The sequence below is a fragment of the Gracilinanus agilis genome, chromosome 1 (genome assembly GCF_016433145.1).
Source record: "Gracilinanus agilis isolate LMUSP501 chromosome 1, AgileGrace, whole genome shotgun sequence".
In the NCBI taxonomy this organism is placed as follows: Eukaryota; Metazoa; Chordata; class Mammalia; order Didelphimorphia; family Didelphidae; genus Gracilinanus; species Gracilinanus agilis.
Genome location: NC_058130.1, coordinates 777,551,448 through 777,570,458, shown reverse-complemented (window position 1 = coordinate 777,570,458; position 19,011 = coordinate 777,551,448). Strand labels below are relative to the sequence as shown.

Here is a 19,011-nt window from a genome sequence, read left to right as displayed (position 1 = left end):
GTAAGCGTTCTCAGTTCCAGCCAGGCTTCTCTCTTTGATGAATGAAAGCAAAGCCAATGCGTGCTCTGACATCCATGTAGGGAGCATCTCCACAAACCAGGGCATGCGTGCTCCTGATGACGGGCCCATTGGTCATTCTCCCTGTTACACATCTCCTCTTGGGATCTGTTTCTCCTCTCACACTAGAATCTTTTTTTTTCCCCATCAGCAAACTGGAAGGAGGAATTGCAGAAATTCATAAACCCTGACCAGTTGCCTGCAGAGTACGGAGGAACCCTAAGAGACCCCGATGGGAACCCCAAATATCTGACGAAGGTAAGGAGCCCCCAGGGACCAGGAGTGGAGCAGAAGCGGAGGGCAGATCCATCAGGTCATCCCATCTTCTTCCGGCAGATTACCTATGGGGGTGTGGTCCCCAAGAAATACACCTCTCAGAAGCAGCTGAAATTGCAGTATGAGCATACGGTGTCTGTCAATCGGGGCTCCTCACACCAGGTGGAGTTTGAGATCCTCTTTCCAGGCTGCGTCTTGAGGTAGGGATCTGTCTAGGTCCCCCCTTCCCCAACAGGGAGCTGTGGGTATATGCCAGCAGGAGCCTGGGGGACGGAGTCCTAACAGAGGACAGAGAGCATAGGATGGAAAAACACAACATCCCTCCCTCTGTAGGTGGCAATTCATGTTGGATGGACCGGACATCGGCTTTGGGATTTACTTAAAGACAAAGATGGGTGAACGGCAGAAAGCAAGGGAGATGATTGAAGTGCTGCCCAGCCAGAAGTTCAACTCCCCCCTGGTCCCTGAGGATGGGTCTCTCATCTGTTCCAAGCCGGGTGTCTGTGAGTGACCACTTTGAAAGATCATGGAAAATGGGGGTGGCACCAGGAGGAGAGGAGGACGGACGAGGTCCTGATTGATACAAAAGGAGAGTCTGCAAACCACAGGAAATTCCTGGAAAATTCTCTGAAATGGTCATTAAGGATCTGGTTGGTGGATATCCAGAAAGAGAAATGGGGATTACAAAGTACCAGCCTGGTTTCATCAAGAAAGAATTGGAGGGGGCAGCTGGGTAGCTCAGTGGATTGAGAGTCAGGCCTAGAGATGGGAGGTCCTGGGTTCAAATCTCACCTCAGACACTTCCCAGCTGTGTGACCCTGGGCAAGTCACCCATTGCCTAGCCCTTACCACTCTTCTGCCTTGAAACCAATACACAGTATTGATTCTAAAATAGAAGGCAAGGGGGTAGCTAGGTGACTCAGTGGATTGAGAGTCAGGCATAGAGATGAGAGGGTTTGGGGTTCAAATCTGACCTCAGAGACCTCCTAGCTGGGTGACCCTGGACAAGTCACTTCACCCCCATTGCCTAGCCCTGACCACTCTTCTGTCTTGGAGCCAATTCACAGTATTGACTCCAAGACGGAAGGTGAGGGTTTAAAAAAAAGGGGGGGGGGAAGAAAAAGAAACAATTGGAGACCAATTAGGAGGTTCAGAGTATTGAAAGCCAGGCTTAGAAGTGAGAGGTCTTGGGTTCAAATTTGGCCTCAGATATTTCCCAGCTGTGTGATCCTGGGCAAGTCACTTAACCCCCATTGCATAGTCTTCTGCCTTAGGAACAACACAAAGTATTGATTTTAAGATGGAAGGTAAAGAAAGGAAAATAGGGGAAAAAAAGAACAATTATATTCATGCCTTTTTTTAAAGCAAGATTACAAGAAGTAGCTAATCAATCAATAAACATTTATTAGGCACCTTACTGTGAGCCAGGTCCTGTGCTAAGCACTAGACATACAGAATAAAGGCAAAAGATAGCCCTTACCCTCAGGGAGCTCCCAGTCTAAGTGGGACCTGGATAAAGCCATGGATGATATGTTTATCGGTTTTGCAGATGACTTGGAGCTAGGAGAACTAGCTAATACATAGAGGTAGAATCCAAGGGTCTTGAGAGTCTAGAACAGAGAACTGAATGGAATAAGATGAAATTCATCAGGGATAAATGCTACGTCTTAAACCCGGGCGCAGGTGCAAAGCATCAACTTCACAAATATAAACTGGAAGAAGCCAGGATAAAGATAGAAGCAGTTCAGAAAAGGATCTGAGGGTTTCGGTGAAGCACAAGCTTGGAAGGAATCTGCAAAGCAATATGGCAGCCAAAAATATTGCTGCCACCTTGAGGGGCTTTAGGAAGAGATGTAGCATCCAGGCATGCAAGAAGGCAATAGTATCACCCTTCTTTGTCCTTATCATGCTTCATCTGGATTACTGGGGTCAGTCCTGGGCACCACAGTGTAAGGTGGACATTGATCCTTAAGAGTGTGTCCAGAGGAGGCGGCCGGGATGACCAAGGGCCTTGTCTATGCCACATAAAGACCAGTTCCAATGATGAAACTAGGTATAGTTAGCCAGGAGGAGGGAAGGTTAGGAGTGGATATGGGGAGCATGAGAGCTAATGTTTAGATATTTAAAGGGCTGTCACATGGAAGAGGAATGAGGTTCATTCTGGGTGGTCCTGGGAAGCAGAACCATAAAATGAGAGGAAAGCACAAAGAGACCAATTGAAGCTTGGACTCAGGAAAAACTTCCTAACGGTGAGAGCTGTCCCCAAGTGGAAGGGACTCCATTGAAATGTGGTGGGTTCCCTCTTACGAGGGTCTTGGAGCAGAAGTTTAATAGCTACTTGTTGTGTATGTAATAGAGATTCCTTCATGTATGGGTTGGACTAGATGGTCCTAGCCTAGGGTCTCTTCTATGACTCTTTTTTTTTTTTTTGGAAATTTTTTATTTAATTAATTTTGAATATTTTTCCCTGGTTACATGATTTATGTTCTTTCCTTCCCCTCCAACCCTGCCCCCCCCTGCAGCTGACACACAATTTCACTGGGTTTTACATGTATCATTGATCAAGACCTATTTCCATATTATCTTCTATGACTCTTAATTTCTGTGGTTCTGTGATTTTTCTCCACCTCATTTGAGGGTGAGGAAATGTTACCTGGGCGAGGTGAAGGTCAGATTTCACCTGGGGGTACCTCCCCTCCCACCAAAATGAGTTTGGGTCATCCCAGTGATGACCAAGCCAGGTTCGAGGTACTATGTGAGTTCATATTCCTAAAACTATAACTCATGAGCCCCCACTGGTGTCTGTTTGCCTTTATCAGTCAGTCAGATGATGAAATTAGCTCAAAACAAAGATATTTATTAAAAGGGCATGGCATGGATAGTGGTTATGAAGTGTTCCCTCCATAAACCCAAGGTGTCCTCTTCCATAAATACAGTGCCAAGAGAAAGAGTAATCACAGATCACTATACTATACTCCCTAGGTATGAGCCATTCAAGATTCTTTGCTCTTGAGAAGCCCAACCACTCAGTACCTGAAAGGAGCAAAACCTTAATGCCCCATTGTCTTCATTACCTGCCCCATTCATCCTACAATTCTTCAAATGGGTTAGGGGAAGCTCAAATGGTCAAGGATCCCTTGGTACCCACTTCTTCATTAAATGCTTAAAGGAGAGTACTAGTAAATAAAGCCTGGCAGGTTGAAGCCAGATTGGACTGGTCCTAGGATGCCAGGCTCAGGAACTTAGATCTAATTCACTAGGCTGTGGGGAACCATAAGAGCTATTAACCCCTGAATGTCTGTCTGTCCCTTACAGATGTCTTGAGGTTTGACAACACGTACAGCTTGGTCCACTCCAAGGAGGTCAGCTACACAGTGGAAGTTCTACTCCCTGACAAAGCCTCTGAAGAGAAGATTGAGAAACTCTAAGACCAGTCCGACTGTGCCCACCATTAATGCCCATTCCAATCTTATGTCCACTACTTGGTTCTTACCTCTTGCTGACTCCATATTTGTCCTCTGGCCTGCATTCTCCACTAAAGAGAAGGGTCATGGGTCCCCCTTTGACCAAGACACTGATGATGGAAGTTCTGTGTGGTGGTGGGGAGCTGCTAAAGAGTGAGATGCCTGAGCTGACAACTGCATGGAGCTTGGTGGACGTACATAATGAATAGATGAATTAAAAAATCATTCCATTGATTTAGCACTATGTTAGATACAGGGAACACAAATACAAAAGCAAAATAAGTCTTGCCTTCAAGGAGCTCATATTCTATCATGGGAGATAAGTGAAGAGGAGAATGGTGTAAGGAGCCACAGGGATATTGAGTGGACACTTAAGGCAATGGATTGTCACAGCTGTTTGAAATAAAAGTAGTTCTGATTTGCTTATGATTTCCAGAACAAGATGTGGAAAATGAGGGCAGAGAATGCTGTTAATAAGATGCCTCGAGATGTCCAGGAAGGTTGCACTTGGGTTCAAATTCTTCTTCTGACACTTACTTGTCTGAGCCTTAGTTTCTTCATCTGTAATAAGAGGATAAGAATACCTACAGTATCTACCTCATAGGACTGTTTGGGAGGCTCAGATAAGAAAATGCATTTAAAGCACAGTTTTTAAATTGTTATTTTTTATCTTAAAAATAGATTTCAACTGATATTTTTTGGTTTTACCTTGCTGAAATTGCTCTTATCATTCCTCTTCCCTCCCAAAAAAGTCACCTCATTTAACAAATAATATTTTTTAAGAAAAGAGTAAGAAGAGGGAAAAAAAACAGCATATTAATTAATGACTCTGTATCAGGTGATGCAACTCTTTTCATGTTTCCCTATATTCATCATTTCTTTTTTTTTTTTTTAACTCTTACCTTCCTTCTTGGAATCAATACTGTGTGGCAAGGGCTAGACATGGAGGTTAAGTGACTTGCCCAGGGTCACACAGCGGGGAAGTGTTTGAGGCCAGATTTGAACCTAAGACCTCCCATCTCTAGGCCTGGCTCTCAATCCACTGAGCTACCCAGCTGCCCCCATATTCATCATTTCTTACTGAATAGTAATGCACGATTACATCTATGTACCACAAAGCTCCTAAATCAATGAGTATTTATAATGTTCCCATTTCCTGAATATCACAAAAAGTGCTACTATAAATATTTTTGTCATTATAGAGACTTTCTTATCAATGACTTCCTTGGGGTATATGCTTAGTAGTGTAGTCTCTAGGTCAAAGAGTGTAGAGAGTTTAGATACTTTATTTACATTATTCCAAATTCTTTTTAAAATGGTTGTACTAATTTACAGCTGTACCAACAATGCACTAGTGTACCTATCTTTCCACAGTCTTCAATACTGACTATTCCCATCTTTTATCATTTTTGCCAGTTGTGAGGGTCATTTTGATAGCATTTCCCCCATTATTATTGACTTGGGGCATTCTTTTATATGATTATTAATAGCTTACAAATCTTTTAGGACTATTCATAGCCTTTGTCCACTTATCTGTTGGTCAGTGCTGATTTTTATATGTATGTATCTGCATTACATATTATACACACACACACATATATATATATATAATTTATATAAACCTTATCTGAGAAATTGATTCAAAGAATTTTTTCTCACTTGATCACTTTCCTTCTTATCTTTGATTCATTAATATTGTTTGAGCAGAGATTTTTTTGTTTCATTTAACTAAAATTATGTATTTTATCTTTCATAATTTTCTCTATCTCTTGTTTGGTTAAAATTTCATCTCCCACCCATAGCTGTTAAAGAGATCATCATCTGCATATCTTCTAATGTTTTAGTGATTTTTAATATTAAGTTCATGGTTCCAGTTTAAATTTCTTGTAGAATATAGTATAAGATGTTAATCTAAGCCTAATGTCTATTAATCTGCTTTCCAGTTTTTCTAAGCAATTAAAAAAATCAAATAGTGAGTTCTTTCCAAAGTAATTAATATTGTCATTCACTGAGTTACTGAGTTTCATTGTTTCTGATTCTCCTCCCTTGTCTAGTCTTTTCCCTTGATTTACTTCTCTAATTTTTAACCAATATGAAATGATTTTGATGAGAACTGCATTATATTATAGTTTGAGGCCTGGAAGTGCTATGCTCCTTTATTCCTACCATTTTTCATTATATCCTTTGGTATTCTAAAGATTTTGTTTATCCAGATGGATTTTGTTATTGTTTTATTGATTTGTGTAATATATTCCTTTGATAATTTGATACATTAAAAGTATAAATTGATTTTAATAGTATTGTAATTTTTATCATGTTGGCACTGCCCAGCCATGAGTATTGAATATTCCTTCAGCTATTTAAATCGTTCTTTATTTTTAAGGAAGCACATTGTAGCTGAATCTATACAAGTATTTTGTATAAGACAGCTCCTCTAATATCTTTATGCATTTTGTCATTATTTTGAATGGAATTTCCCTTTCTATTATTGCCTTTTGTATTATATTATATAGAAATTGTATTGACTTTTTCCGGTTTATTGGTGCCCTACAACTTTGTGGAAGCTATTGTTTTAATTAGTATCTTTGTTGATTCCCCAGGATTTTCTAAGCAAAATATCACATTGCCAACAAACCGTTTTCTTTCCTCTTTCCCTATTTTTATCTCTTTAATTTCTTTCTTTTATCTTAGTTCTATTGTTAGCACTTCTGGAACCTTACTAAATAATACCAGGGAGAGTGAGCATCCTTGCTTTTTTCCTATATTGATTGGGAAAAGCTTCTAGTGTATCCCCATTGCATTTGGTTTAAAATACATATTTCTTATGTTCTTCCCCCCCTTCCTTTTTCCCCCCTCCCATAGCCAATGTGCAATTCAACTGGGTTTTACAAGTATCATTGATCAAGACCTATTTCCATATTATTAATATTTGCAATAGAGTGATCATTTAGACTCTACATCCCCATTCATGTCCCCATTGACCCATGTGGTCAAGGTGTTTTTCTTCTGTGTTTCTGCTCCCAGAGTTCTTTCTCTGGATGTGGAGTGTTCTTTCTCCTATGTCCCTCAGAATTGTCCTGGATCATTGCATTGCTGCTAGTAGAGAAGTCCATTACATTTGATTTTACCACAGTGTATCCATCTCTGTGTACAATGTTCTCCTGGTTCTGCTCCTTTCACTCTGCATCAGTTCCTGGAGGTCATTCCAGTTCACATGGAATTCCTCCAGTTCACATGGAATTCCTCCAGTTCACTATTCCTTTGAGCACAATAGTATTCCATCACCAACAGATACCACAATTTGTTCAGCCATTCCCCAACTGAAGGGCATCCCCTCATTTTCCAAATTTTTGCCACCAACAAAGAGTGTGGCTATAAATATTTTTGTACACGGATTTTTCCTTATTTGGGGTATAAACCCAGCAGTGGTATAGCTGGATCAAAGGGCGGGCAGTCTTTTAAAGTCCTTTAGGCATAGTTCCAAATTGCCTTCCAGAATGGTTGGATCAATTCTAATTCTATTTTTCTAATGTTGAAATCTAACTTGGTCATAATGATTTCTTGACTATCAAAATTTCTTTCTGGCTTTATTGTGATTTCACCTCATTTATTTGCTATATTGTCCATAGGATTTTCGATTCTCTTCTTTTGCATGAGGTTGGGCTAAAGGTTTATCAAGTTCATTCATCTTTTCAAAGAACTTTTAGTTTTGTTGGATATTTCTACGTCCATTTACACATCCTTTCCAGAGGAAATAGTGGTGATTTGACTCTAGTTCTCGGAGAAAGAGGTAGAAAGCTGGTGGGAGAGCCTGCCACAGATCTGAAAATAGATGGAAGGAGAATGAGGACGTGGTGTTCTAGAGGGTACAAAGCCAAGTAGCTTAGGTGCTCCTGACATGGTCTCTGGTGGTCTGGTTTGGAGGGAGGGGCAGGAGCTGTCAAAGCATAGGGAATTGAGGTCACCTATGCTTTCCCCCGGTTCCCTCGCCACTCATACATGACATGTGTGACATACCCTAATTGGGAATTTAAGGGTTCCTTTCCTAGTGAGTGGGGATACTTCTATGAAATATAGTGTAACTTTCCAAATGGAGCCCCTTCGACTGGCAAGTTTATACTCTTCCCTTCTCTTTCCCAACAGCTCTCCATACTAAGACTGGTTAGTGTCATTGTTATCGAGGAAAGTGTAAATACTGATTTGTAGCTACCACTGGGTCACTGGTCCCCCTTTTTAAAAAATTACATGTAGAAACAATTTTTGACAATTGTTTTCTGACATTTTGTGCTGCAGATCCTCTCCTCCCTTCTCCAAGGAGGTCACAGGTTCTATCAGTGCTTTCATATATATTGGATGCCTTAGCCAGTTTCTGACACTTCCCAACATGTCCATAGGATGGCATAAAATCCTTTCTTGGACTCATGCTGATGATTGATTCTGCTGCTAAATGGCAGCTTTTCAGGAGCTGAAGAGCCACAGTGGCCGTCCTACCCAACAACAACCAAACAATGCAGAACAGTCCAACTTTGCCACTTGAACACAAAGAATTGAACAGAATGCTTCAATACTGTTAATAAAAATGCAAAATGCAATCTAGAGGCAGCTAGGTAGCACAGTGGATAGAACATCAGGCCTAGAGTCGAGAGGACCTGGGTTCAAATCTAGCCTCAGAAGCTTCCCTAGCTATATGACCTGGGCAAGTTGCTTGCCCCAGCTGCCTAGTTCTTGCTGCACTTTTGTGTTAGAATGGATGCTAAGACTGAAGGTAAAGGTGTAAAATAATAATAACAACAATAATAATAATAAACAAAAAAGCAATCTGACATCTAATTTAACTTTTTTAGTTCCCCCAAACTTATTTTATCTCCCTCTTATTCCTCTACCCCTAACCTCACTGGAATATCAAAAAACAAAACCTCTTAATAAATCATAAAGTGAAACAAATTTCCGCTTTGGTCATGTTCATTATCAAATCCATCAACTGAATCAATTTGTTGGTGGGAAGTAGAGTTTACACTGGAAAACTACTGCTAAATTCTAGCCTAGGGGCAACTAGGTGACTCAGTGGACTGAGAGCCAGGCATGAAGACTGGAGGTCCTGAGTTCGAATTTGACCTCAGATACTTCCTAGCTTTGTGACTCTGGGCAAGTCACTTAACCTCAACTGCCTAATACTTACTACTCTTCTGCCTTGGAATTGATAGTTGGTATTTATCCTAAGACCCAAGGTAAGGGGTCCTGAAAGAATAACAGCCTAGATATTGAGGAACAAATATCTTTTTCTTAAATTTCGATATATTCTGTTAATGTGGAGTATGTGCTGATAAACACTTTTTATCAAATCTTTTTTTTGGAAGGATGTAATCAAAATAGGGTTCAAAATATCAGCATAGCATAGACTCTTCCCCCCAAATTTTTAATGGATCAGATCAGGTAGCCTTAACTTGACTCATTGTCCTTAAATATCCTTAACCAACCTGGGAAAATCCCAATTAGAGGAAGGGAAAGGAAAAAAGCAATTGTTTATTAAGCTCTTACTATGTGCCAAGCACTGTGTTAAAAACACTTTACAAAGACTCTCTCATTTGACCCTCTTAACAACCCTGGGAGGGAGGTTATTATCTTCATTTTACCCTCGACAGAGTGATTATAACTCTTGTTCACCCTAGAATTTGGAGAGGAGTCACCTCCAAACTCATACGGTTGTTGTTGTTCAGTCATTTTGGTTGGGTCCAATTCTTCATGACCCCACTTGAGGTTTTCTTGGTAAAGACGCTGGGGTGATTTGCCATTTCCTCCTCTAGCTCATTTTACAGATGAGGAAACTGAGGCAACTAGGGTTATGTGACTTGTACAGGGTCACACAGCTAGGAAGTATCTGAGATCACATTTGAACTCAGGTCTTCCTGGCACTTTATCTACCCACTGTGCTACCTAGTGGCCCTAACTCATCACCCCAAAGTCATGACCCGGGGGGAAAAACAACCTTAGAGTTCAGATCTCCTTTCTGAAAGTGCCTGGCCTGGTAGTTCCCAATGCCACCTTAATGACAGAGCTATGGATGAGACCTTGCCCATCCCTGAGTCTTTGGGTCATGGACAATTTTCTCAGGGGAGGGTTCTGGTCTATAAAGTCACTTGAGGAAATCTGGGGATCACTGGGAACCTCTTTCTTTGCGCCGAGGTCATCGGGGTCCTCCTGGTACTGCCATCTTCCCCGGTCCTGGCCTTGGCCTTCTCGTATCCACTCACCATGACGCTCTTTAAATGTCTTAATTCCCAGAAGACCAGCCAGTCAAGTCTTCGTCCCCTGGAGATGCCAATCCAGAGCGTCTTGACATAGTAGAAAGTGGAGCGCAGAGTATTTACCCCAATCGTTTGGGCCCAAGACATCATGGAGGACAATCTGTGGGGCGCTTTTCTCCCCAGTCCCACTCATTACACAGATAAAACCGAACGAGGTCATCGTGCTACTTCAGAGGCTACTCACTCCGTGCGGGGACGACGGCCTTTCACAAACTCTTCCAGCCGTCTCTGGTCATTCACGTGCTGCTTTTGGCTGAAAGCGTCTCCTCTCCAGGCTCATTTGGCTGACCATTTGGAAGTCACCCAGTGACGTTTAGGAGGTAACGCCTGGACCTCGACCGACTTTATTCTATGCCTTACCCAAGGTTAGGATAAAGACGGACAGAAATTGGCCTGACCTGGAAGGTAGAAGTCAGACTTTCTCATCTTGTCAACTGCCTTGAGTGGTTGACCCAAAGGTTAACTCTGCCCTGAGGAAGGGATAGCCCGTGTGCTGGCTTTTGAGAAGGTCAAGTCAGAGATAACAGAGAGAGGGAGCAGCTGGGTGGCTCAGTGAATGGAGAGCCAGGCCTAGAGACTGGGGGGTGGTCCTGGGTTCCAATCTGGCCTCAGACACTTCCTAGCTGGGTGACCCTGGGCGAGTCACTTCACCCCCATTGCCTAGCCCTGACCACTCTTCTGCCTTGAAACCAATATACAGTATTGATTCTAAAATAGAAGGCAAGGGGGCAGCTAGGTGACTCAGTGGATTGAGAGTCAGGCATAGAGATGAGAGGTTTGGGGTTTAAATCTGACCTCAAAGACCTCCTAGCTGGGTGACCCTGGACAAGTCACTTGACCCCCATTGCCTAGCCCTGACCACTCTTCTGCCTTGGAACCCATACACATTATTGATTCTAAGACAGAAGGTGAGGGTTTAAGAAAAGAAAGAACAGAGAGAGCTGACTAGGGTCAGGCAGCTATCAAATTTGCAGGAATTTCCTGATGTACCCCCATAACTTGGTGATCCACAGGTTGACCCCAAGTTCAGTCATGTACTGGATATCAGGAGTCACCATTTTCCGGCACAGTTGCTCGTACTGATGACTGATGTGCTTCTTTAGGTTATAACCAAGAATTGTCTTTGACCCCATTGCCTGCCAGGGCTGCAGTGACGGTTGCTTAATGTCCTTCGCCTCCACTGCATGCTCCCCTTCAATGCAAATCCTCTCCATTCGCTTATTCTCCTGCCTCAGGTTGGCCACCTCTCCCGCCATGCGCTCCCGCCCGAAGGCCTCCACCTTGCGCCAGAAGCTGGCGTTGAAGTGGCGGTAGAGGAGAGCGTCCAGCTGGTTCCACTCGGTGGCCCGCCGGTACAGCTCTCCGGTCAGCTGGGGGACGGCCGAGGCCCGGCGGGCATTGAGCTTGAAGTAGAGGATGTCCTCCAGCTCCCAGCACAGGAGGTCCTTCAGCAGCACCAGGGACTCATCAAAGTACTCTTGCAGCATGACCAAGTGGAACCTCTGCTCCACCTCCAGGATGTGCTCCTCCACCTGGGGGCTGCGGGGGTCCAGTTCATTATTGTAGCCCAGGTCAAAGAAGAGCAGATTGTGAAGAAATTGGGCATTATAGCCTCGGGGTTTATAATATTGAGTGGGGTCCTGCAGGAACTTGGCCAGCTTGTTGTGGCCCGTGAGCTTCCACGTGAAGGGCACCACCATCCCGAAGTAGTGAAAGGAAGACTCGAAGAGATGGGCCGGGTCCCGCAGCACCGTGATGAACGTGGCATTGGGGGTCACCAGACTATGCACTTCGGAGTAGTAGAAACGCATGTGGTTGCAGATGATGTTGAAGCAGTCCCCTGGCTGGTAGTTGTGCACCAGGCTCCGCTTGAAGAAGGACGGATAGTTGAAGTCGTTGTAGCCGCTGGGGAAGGCGAACTTGAGGTGGTGCTTCTGGCCAAAGCGGAAGAGGATGTTGAGCAGGGTGCTGCTGGCCGTCTTGTGGGTCTTCATGAACACGATGTCCATCTTTGGCCAGCAGGAGTCTTTTGGGATGGTGGCAGGTAAGGTGGGTGGAGAGGAACAATGGGCTGGGGCTGGGACCCTGTTGAGAAAGAGAATGGAGAGACCCATTAGCAAGAAAGCTAAGATCATGCTTGATTCATCACGTGTGACTTTGGACAAGTCCCTTCCCCTCTCTAAGCCTCAGTTTCTTCATGTGTAAAGTAAGGGAGGTGACCAAGAGAGATTATCTTTAATGGAGAAACACTAGAAACCTTTCGAATAAGATTGTGGGTAAAATAAAGATGTCCGTGATCACTGATATTATATATCTAGTGCTAGAAATTACCAAAGTAAAACAAGAAAAAAGAATCAAAGATAAAAGAATAGACAAACATCTCTAAACACAGGTGAAATAATGGTTTAATTTGAGAGCTATAGAGATTCAATAGTCAAATATTATAATAAGTTCCACTTAGAGATATGCCATAATTAGAAATGGGCACATCCTAAAAATGATTGAAGAGAACAGAATAGCGCCAATGACATACCTATGGCTAAGGGGAGAATTGTTAACTAAACAAGAAGGAGAAATGGTTATGTAAGAGAAAAGTCCATTTGGATTACATAAAAATGAAAAGTTTTTTATAAAACAGTATCAGTGCAACTAGAATTAGATGAAAAGCAGTTAAATGATGGGGCAGCTGGGTAGCTCAGTGGAGTGAGAGTCAGGCCTAGAGACGGGAGGTCCTAGGTTCAAACCCGGCCTCAGCCACTTCCCAGCTGTGTGACCCTGGGCAAGTCACTTGACCCCCATTGCCCACCCTTACCAATCTTCCACCTATGAGACAATACACCGAAGTACAAGGGTTTAAAAAAAAAAAGAAAAAAGAAAAAGAGAAAAGCAGTTAAATGAGAAAACTTCTTTGCAACCATCTCTATTAGAAGTCTTATATACAAGATCTAGTTCTCTATTTATGTCTATCTACAACTCTAGATCTACCCGTGTATATGTATAAACATGAACTAGAATCATTCCATAATAGATAAGTAATCAAATATATGAATAGACAGATAGGAGATAAAAAAAAAAAGCTTTGGAAGGACTCTTTTTTGGAAAGACTTGTATCCAGAATCCAGTATCAAATGAGATATTTGGAAAGTGTTTAACACAGTGCCTGGCACATAGTAGGCACTATACAAATACTTTCCCCCCTCCTTTCCTTCCTTTAGTAGCAAGAAGTATCAAGTAGGGTCTGTCCATCTCTACCCTCCAAAGCAATGCCCACCCATATTACAAAAGTAAATGTTGAAGGGATTGTGGAAAGACAAGCATGTTGATGAGGCTGGGGATTAGTAAATGCTTTAGAAAACAATTTATAATTGTTCTAAAAAATTTTCCAAGCTGTATATACCAGTGATGGGCAAACTTTTTAAAGAGGGGCCAAAAGAAAGGAAATGCTCATCTGTCAGTCTGTTTCTAAGGCAACTCTTTCAAAGTTTCATTGCATTGTATCCTACTCATTGTATGCGTCAGATTAGGAAGAATGTTGTGTGTAGCCAGATAGAACATTTCAGGGGGCTGCATCTGCCCCCCCCCCACCCACCCCCGGCTGTAGTTTGCCCATCGCTGGTATTTACCATTTCACCTAGAGTGATGTCATTTTGGTTCTCCTCAAGTTGGAAGGACAGTAATCCAGTAATACCATTACTAAATATATACCCCCCCCCAAGAGGGATAAAGACAGAGCAAAAGGTTCCAGGTATACAGAAATAATTCTAGTTGCACTGACAAAAATATTTTTGGCAGCATTTTTTCCAAAGTATCAAAGAATGGAAATAAAGAAGTCCTTTCTATTAGGGGACGACTAAACAAATATCAATTTAATAGAATCTTCGTGTGCTACGAGAAAATAAGAATATGAAGAATTCAAAGAAAATTGGGAAGATTTACATGAAATGATGCAGAACAAAGAAAAATCAGGAGAACAATTTCCACAATGACCACACTAATGTAAAGGAAAACAATATTCAAAGACTAGAATTTGTATCAAGGCAGTGTCCAATAATGACCTTAGAGGACTAATATGATACATGATACCATCTCTTGGTGGCAGATTATCAGTGTCAAATGAAGCATGCCTAATTTTCAGATTTAGCCAATTTGTTTTGCCTGGTTGTATCTATTTGCTTTTTTTTAAAACTCTTTACCTTCTGTCTTAGCATCAATGCTAAGTATTGGGGTTCAAGGCAGAGGAGCCATAAGGCTTAAGTTACTTGCCCCACATCACATAAGACTGTATTTATTTGTTATCAGGGTTCTCTTGGCGAGCCATTGGGGAAGGGGAGTAATAGTAGTGTTTAAAAAAAAGATGGTCAAGAAAACCTTTAATAGATATACAAAAAAACAAAAGAAAGGAGTTTAGGATAGATAGTTCTTGCTCAGTTCTACCATTCTTTGTTTTATATTTCTAGTTCTGGCTTAAAAAGCTGTAGTCTCAGAGTCCCTTCAACTCTGACTACATTCTACATTCTACAGTCCCTTCCAGTGCTGACAGTCCATGTTCTATGCTTCAAGAGTCTTTTTAAATCTAATATTGCATATTTTGCATTCTAAGGTTCTGGGAAGGTTTTCCCCCTTTTTTTCTTTCTTCTTTTTTTTCTGTGAAGCTTTTACTCCCTGTGTTCTAAGTTACCTCCAACTCTGTGCTCTCAGGTCCTTTTCAGGACTGACATTCTATGTTCTAAGTCAGACCTGTTCCAATTCTCTACATTCTAGTTTCATTTCTGATGTTCTATGTACCTCTTACCTCTGTACCTTTTAGATGTACCTCTTAGCTCTGACATTTTGTCTTCTAAGTTCTCTTCCATTTATTCCATTCTATGTTCTATGTTCCAGTTCTAACAACCAGGGAAGCCTCCGCCTCTTCCTCCTCCCAAAGCTGTCTCGACTATGGTGGATGCAAGTGCTCCTTCCATGGTCCAAGAGACATTGTCTTTGAAGTGAGAGGCCCCCTTCTACCTGGTCCTCTCTAGGAGTTTCTTGATTGAGGAGAGTTCTTGATCTGTGGGGTCAGTCTTGAGACAAGGAGGCTACCCAAGCCCCACCCGCCACTTCTCACTCACTTGGCCATGAAGACTTGCAAGGATGCATAGGAGTAGAACAGCAGTAGGAAGCCAGTACAGAGACATCCTAGAATGAGCCACTTTGTCATACAGTGCCAAGGTTTCCTCCAGGATAGCATCTCAGTGACCTGGGGGACAGAGAGTGAGAGCTAACAGCAGCAGCTATGAAGTTAGCACAGACAATCACAGTGACCACTCACCTTTATAGCCATTAAAGGATGTGCCCTCTACTGTCACATCTGAGCATCACAATGGAAGAAATTCAAGTGTAGGGAGACCTGGGGGGCTTTGTTACTGGCAGATATCTATGATGAAGACAAAGCTATGAATGGCTAAAGGAAAAGTCACACAACCTTGGTGACTGAGTGACAAGTTTATGTGAATGGCATCTTAACTGGGCCTTCAGTGTAACAAGACTATCCTCTCACACATCCCTAATAGGTTGACTTTCCTTCTCCCCTCCTCCCCTTCCTCTTCCTCTTCCTCTTCCTCCTCCTCTTCCTCTGTCTCTTCCTCCTCCTCCTCTTCTTCTTTCTTCTTCTTCTTCTTCTTCTTCTTCTTCTTCTTCTTCTTCTTCTTCTTCTTCTTCTTCTTCTTCTTCTTCTTCTTCTTCTTCTTCTTCTTCTTCTTTCTCCTCCTTCTCCTCCTTCTCCTTCTCCTTCTCCTTCTCCTCCTCCTCCTTCTCCTTCTCCTTCTCCTTCTTCTTCTTCTCCTTTTCCTCCTTTTCCTCCTTCTCCTCCTCCTCCTCCTCCTCTTCTCCTTCTCCTCCTCTTCCTCTTTCTTCTCCTCATCTCCTCCTCCTCTTCCTCCTCTTCTTGCCTCTTCTGTGCCCTCTGACAACAATCCTAATCAAACTTCACTCCATTGCTGGAATTTTCCCACTCAAGTAGCTCATAGGACTTCCCTGAGCTGAGGACTTTAAGATTGTTTTCTCTTCCATGACCCCCAGCTTCTGGGAATCTATTTGTTTAACCTTGAACTTGATGAATCAATTTACTGAAGGTTCACTTTAGATTTTTTTGGTTATTACTTGGTCTTGTTCTTATTCAATCATTGCTGGAGCAAAAGTGGGAGAGTTGGATCCTGTGCAACTTTTCACATGGTCTTCTTACCTCCTTATGCTAAGCTGTTATATAGCTGTTCACCCAGCTGCTCTTTTCCCATCCACTTTCTTCCTGATATTGTCTTCTCAATAGCTTTTCAGGACCCCTCCTTCTCTCCTTTCTTTTCTGTCTGTTTCTCTCTCTCTTTTCTTCTCTGTCTCTCTGTCTTCTCTCTCTCTGCCTCTGTCTCTCTTTCTCTCCCTCCCTCTCTTCTCTCTCTGTCTCTGTCTCTCTATATCTCTCCCTCTCTGTCTCTGTCTGTCTCTGTCTCTCTCCTGCTCTCTCTCTCTGTCTCTCTCTGTTTTCCTCCCACCTATTTGACCACTCCTTCTCTGTCTCCTTTGCGGGGATCTTCATCCAAATCATACCCATTAGATGTCAATGTCCCACAAGGCTCTGGATGCTTTTCTCTTTCTCTCTATAGCAGGGGTTGGCAACCTTTTTGGCCGTGAGAGCCATAAACGCCACATTTTTAAATGTAATTTCGTGAGAACCGTGCAGTGCTCACAGTGCCCTCCTGTAACAGCGCCTGAAAAAAATGGACTTTATGGCTCCTGCAGAAAGAGCCATCCGTTACCGACCCCTGATCTATATTATCCATCTTAGCGATCTCATCAGCTCCTGTAAGTTCAAATATTATCCCTATGCAGATGATTCCCAGATCTGTATATCTAGCTCTAAATTCTTACCCAACCTTCAGTATCACAACATCAAATGGCCTTTCTGACATCTTGAACCGGATGCCCTCGGACATCTCAAACTCAAAATGTACAAAATTGACCTCATTATATTTCTCCCCAAATCCTCACTTTTTACAATTGCCCTGTGACTAGGGGGCAGCTACGTATTTCAGTGGATTTACAGCCAGGCTGAGAGACGGGAGGGAGGTTTTAGGTTCAAATCTGACCTTAGACACTTCCCAGCTGTGTGACCCTGGGAAAGTCACTTGACCCCCATTGCCTACCCTTACCACTCTTCTGCCTTGGAGCCAATACACAGTAGTGACTCCAAGACAAAAGGTAAGAAACCAAAACAACCGTCCTATTACTACTACTTTACAGTAGTCAAGGCCTCTGCCGTCCATCTAGTCGTCTGAGCTTGCCACCTGGGCGTTCTCCATGAGCCCTCCCTCTCTTACGCCCCCCATCCAATCACGTGTTAAAGATGTCTAGCTCTAAAGCATCTCTTTCTCCTCTGCCCTGGCACAGCCCGAGGCACTCCTCGCCTCACCCCTGGACCACCGCAGTAGCTGCTGGCTGGGCTTCCTGATTTGTTTTTCTTCCCACTCCTGTTTTTCCTCTACTCAGCTGACAAAATGATCGCCTTAAGATGCAGGTCTGACCCTGTGGCCTCCCTACCCAGTGAACCCCGGGATTTCAGAGTCAAATCTTCCCAACCTCCGATTCACCAACATCGGCTTCCCTTCTACATCTTCTACTTCTCTGCCTTTTCCCTCATCTGGAACGTTCTCCCTCCTCACCTCCGCCACGCCTAGAACCCCCTTCCTCCTAGCCTCCCTCCTAGCTTCCCTGGTCTCATGGAAGACTTGGCTCAAAACCAATAAGTCCCTCCACGTACTGCGAGTTTCTTCCCATTGGGGTTACCCCTAGCTGTACACACACACACACACACACACACACACACACACACACACACACACACGCTGTAAATACTTCCATGTACAGAGTTACTTGCACATAATCTCTCCTGTTAGAACATGAACTCCTTGAGGTCAGAAACTGATTTTTAAAAAACCCCCCTCAACTTCCATCTTAGAATCAATACTGTGTATTGGCTCCAAGGCAGAAGAGCGGCAGGGCTAGGTAATGAGAGTTAAGTGACTTGCCCAGGGTCACACAGCTGGGAAGTGTCTGAGGCCAGATTTGAACCCAGGACCTCCCGTCTCTGGGCCTGGTTCTTAATCCACTGAGCTACCCAGCTGCCCTAGAGAAAGATTCTTCTTAATACTGTATCACTTGATTTCTAATGTAAATCTGGAGTGTTCCTTTTCACGTCCAAGCATCCAAACCGTACGCCATCCTTTGGTCTCAATAGTCCTAGGAACGTCCTTGGATTCCTTGCCCCAGAGTGTCTTCAATAATTGGGAGAAAGAAAATTGAGAACGTCAGTTCTCCTCTTTCCTATAGACAGGACTGGCTCTAGCCAGACATATCCCTCAGGGGGACAGCCGTGTCCTTGGTTTCTCCCAAGGGATGGAAGTCAAACTTAACCAGCTGTAATGTGAGTTGTCTATCTAGAGCAGCAATTCCCAAAGTGGGTGCCATCGCCCCCTGGTGGGTGCCGCAGCAATCCATGGAGGCGGTGATGGCCACAGGTGCATTTATCTTTCCTATTAATTGCTATTAAAATTTAAAAAATTAATTTCCAGGGGGCTAAGGAATATTTTTTCTGGAAAGGAGACAGTAGGCCAAAAATGTTTGGGAACCCCTGGCCTAGATTGACAAGGATATTAGACTCTTGTGATCAGACACAGCCCGTGGCTTGGCATTCTCCTGTTATTGGCAATCGGCTCTTCTCCAGCTATGATAGGCATCCTTTGAGGGTTTAAGTGTTTCTCACGTGTATTAGTGGCTCTCTTCGGTGGGAGTCAGATGGCCAATCTCCGTGGCTGACGTGAAAGTTCTTGAAGGCGATGCCTTTCACATTCCTCAGGGGAGGAAGCGATTCCCCGACTTGA

General features: G+C 43.2%; 2 protein-coding genes across 4 annotated transcripts in view; one reads left to right on the top strand and one right to left on the bottom strand.

Annotated features, from left to right (window-relative positions):
* LOC123232437 (SEC14-like protein 3) overlaps window positions 1–19,011 on the top strand; it is a 142,235-nt gene that overhangs the window by 23,366 nt on the left and 99,858 nt on the right. For 2 of the 3 annotated variants that reach the window (XM_044658879.1, XM_044658878.1), the window contains 4 exons: window positions 209–315; window positions 394–533; window positions 667–836; window positions 3,649–3,870. The exons of the other annotated variant lie outside the window; for it this stretch is intronic. In XM_044658879.1, coding sequence (XP_044514814.1) covers window positions 209–315; window positions 394–533; window positions 667–836; window positions 3,649–3,761 — 530 coding nt within the window. In that variant the 3' untranslated portion in view covers window positions 3,762–3,870. Of the gene's footprint in view, window positions 1–208; window positions 316–393; window positions 534–666; window positions 837–3,648; window positions 3,871–19,011 lie in introns of those variants that run through there. 3 annotated transcript variants of the gene reach the window in all.
* LOC123232436 (galactosylceramide sulfotransferase-like) lies at window positions 11,065–15,329 on the bottom strand. Its single transcript, XM_044658876.1, has 2 exons — window positions 15,211–15,329; window positions 11,065–12,187 (listed from the first exon to the last, which is right to left on the bottom strand). Exons 1-2 carry the CDS (start codon window positions 15,327–15,329, stop codon window positions 11,065–11,067), a joined length of 1,242 nt encoding a protein of 413 aa, XP_044514811.1.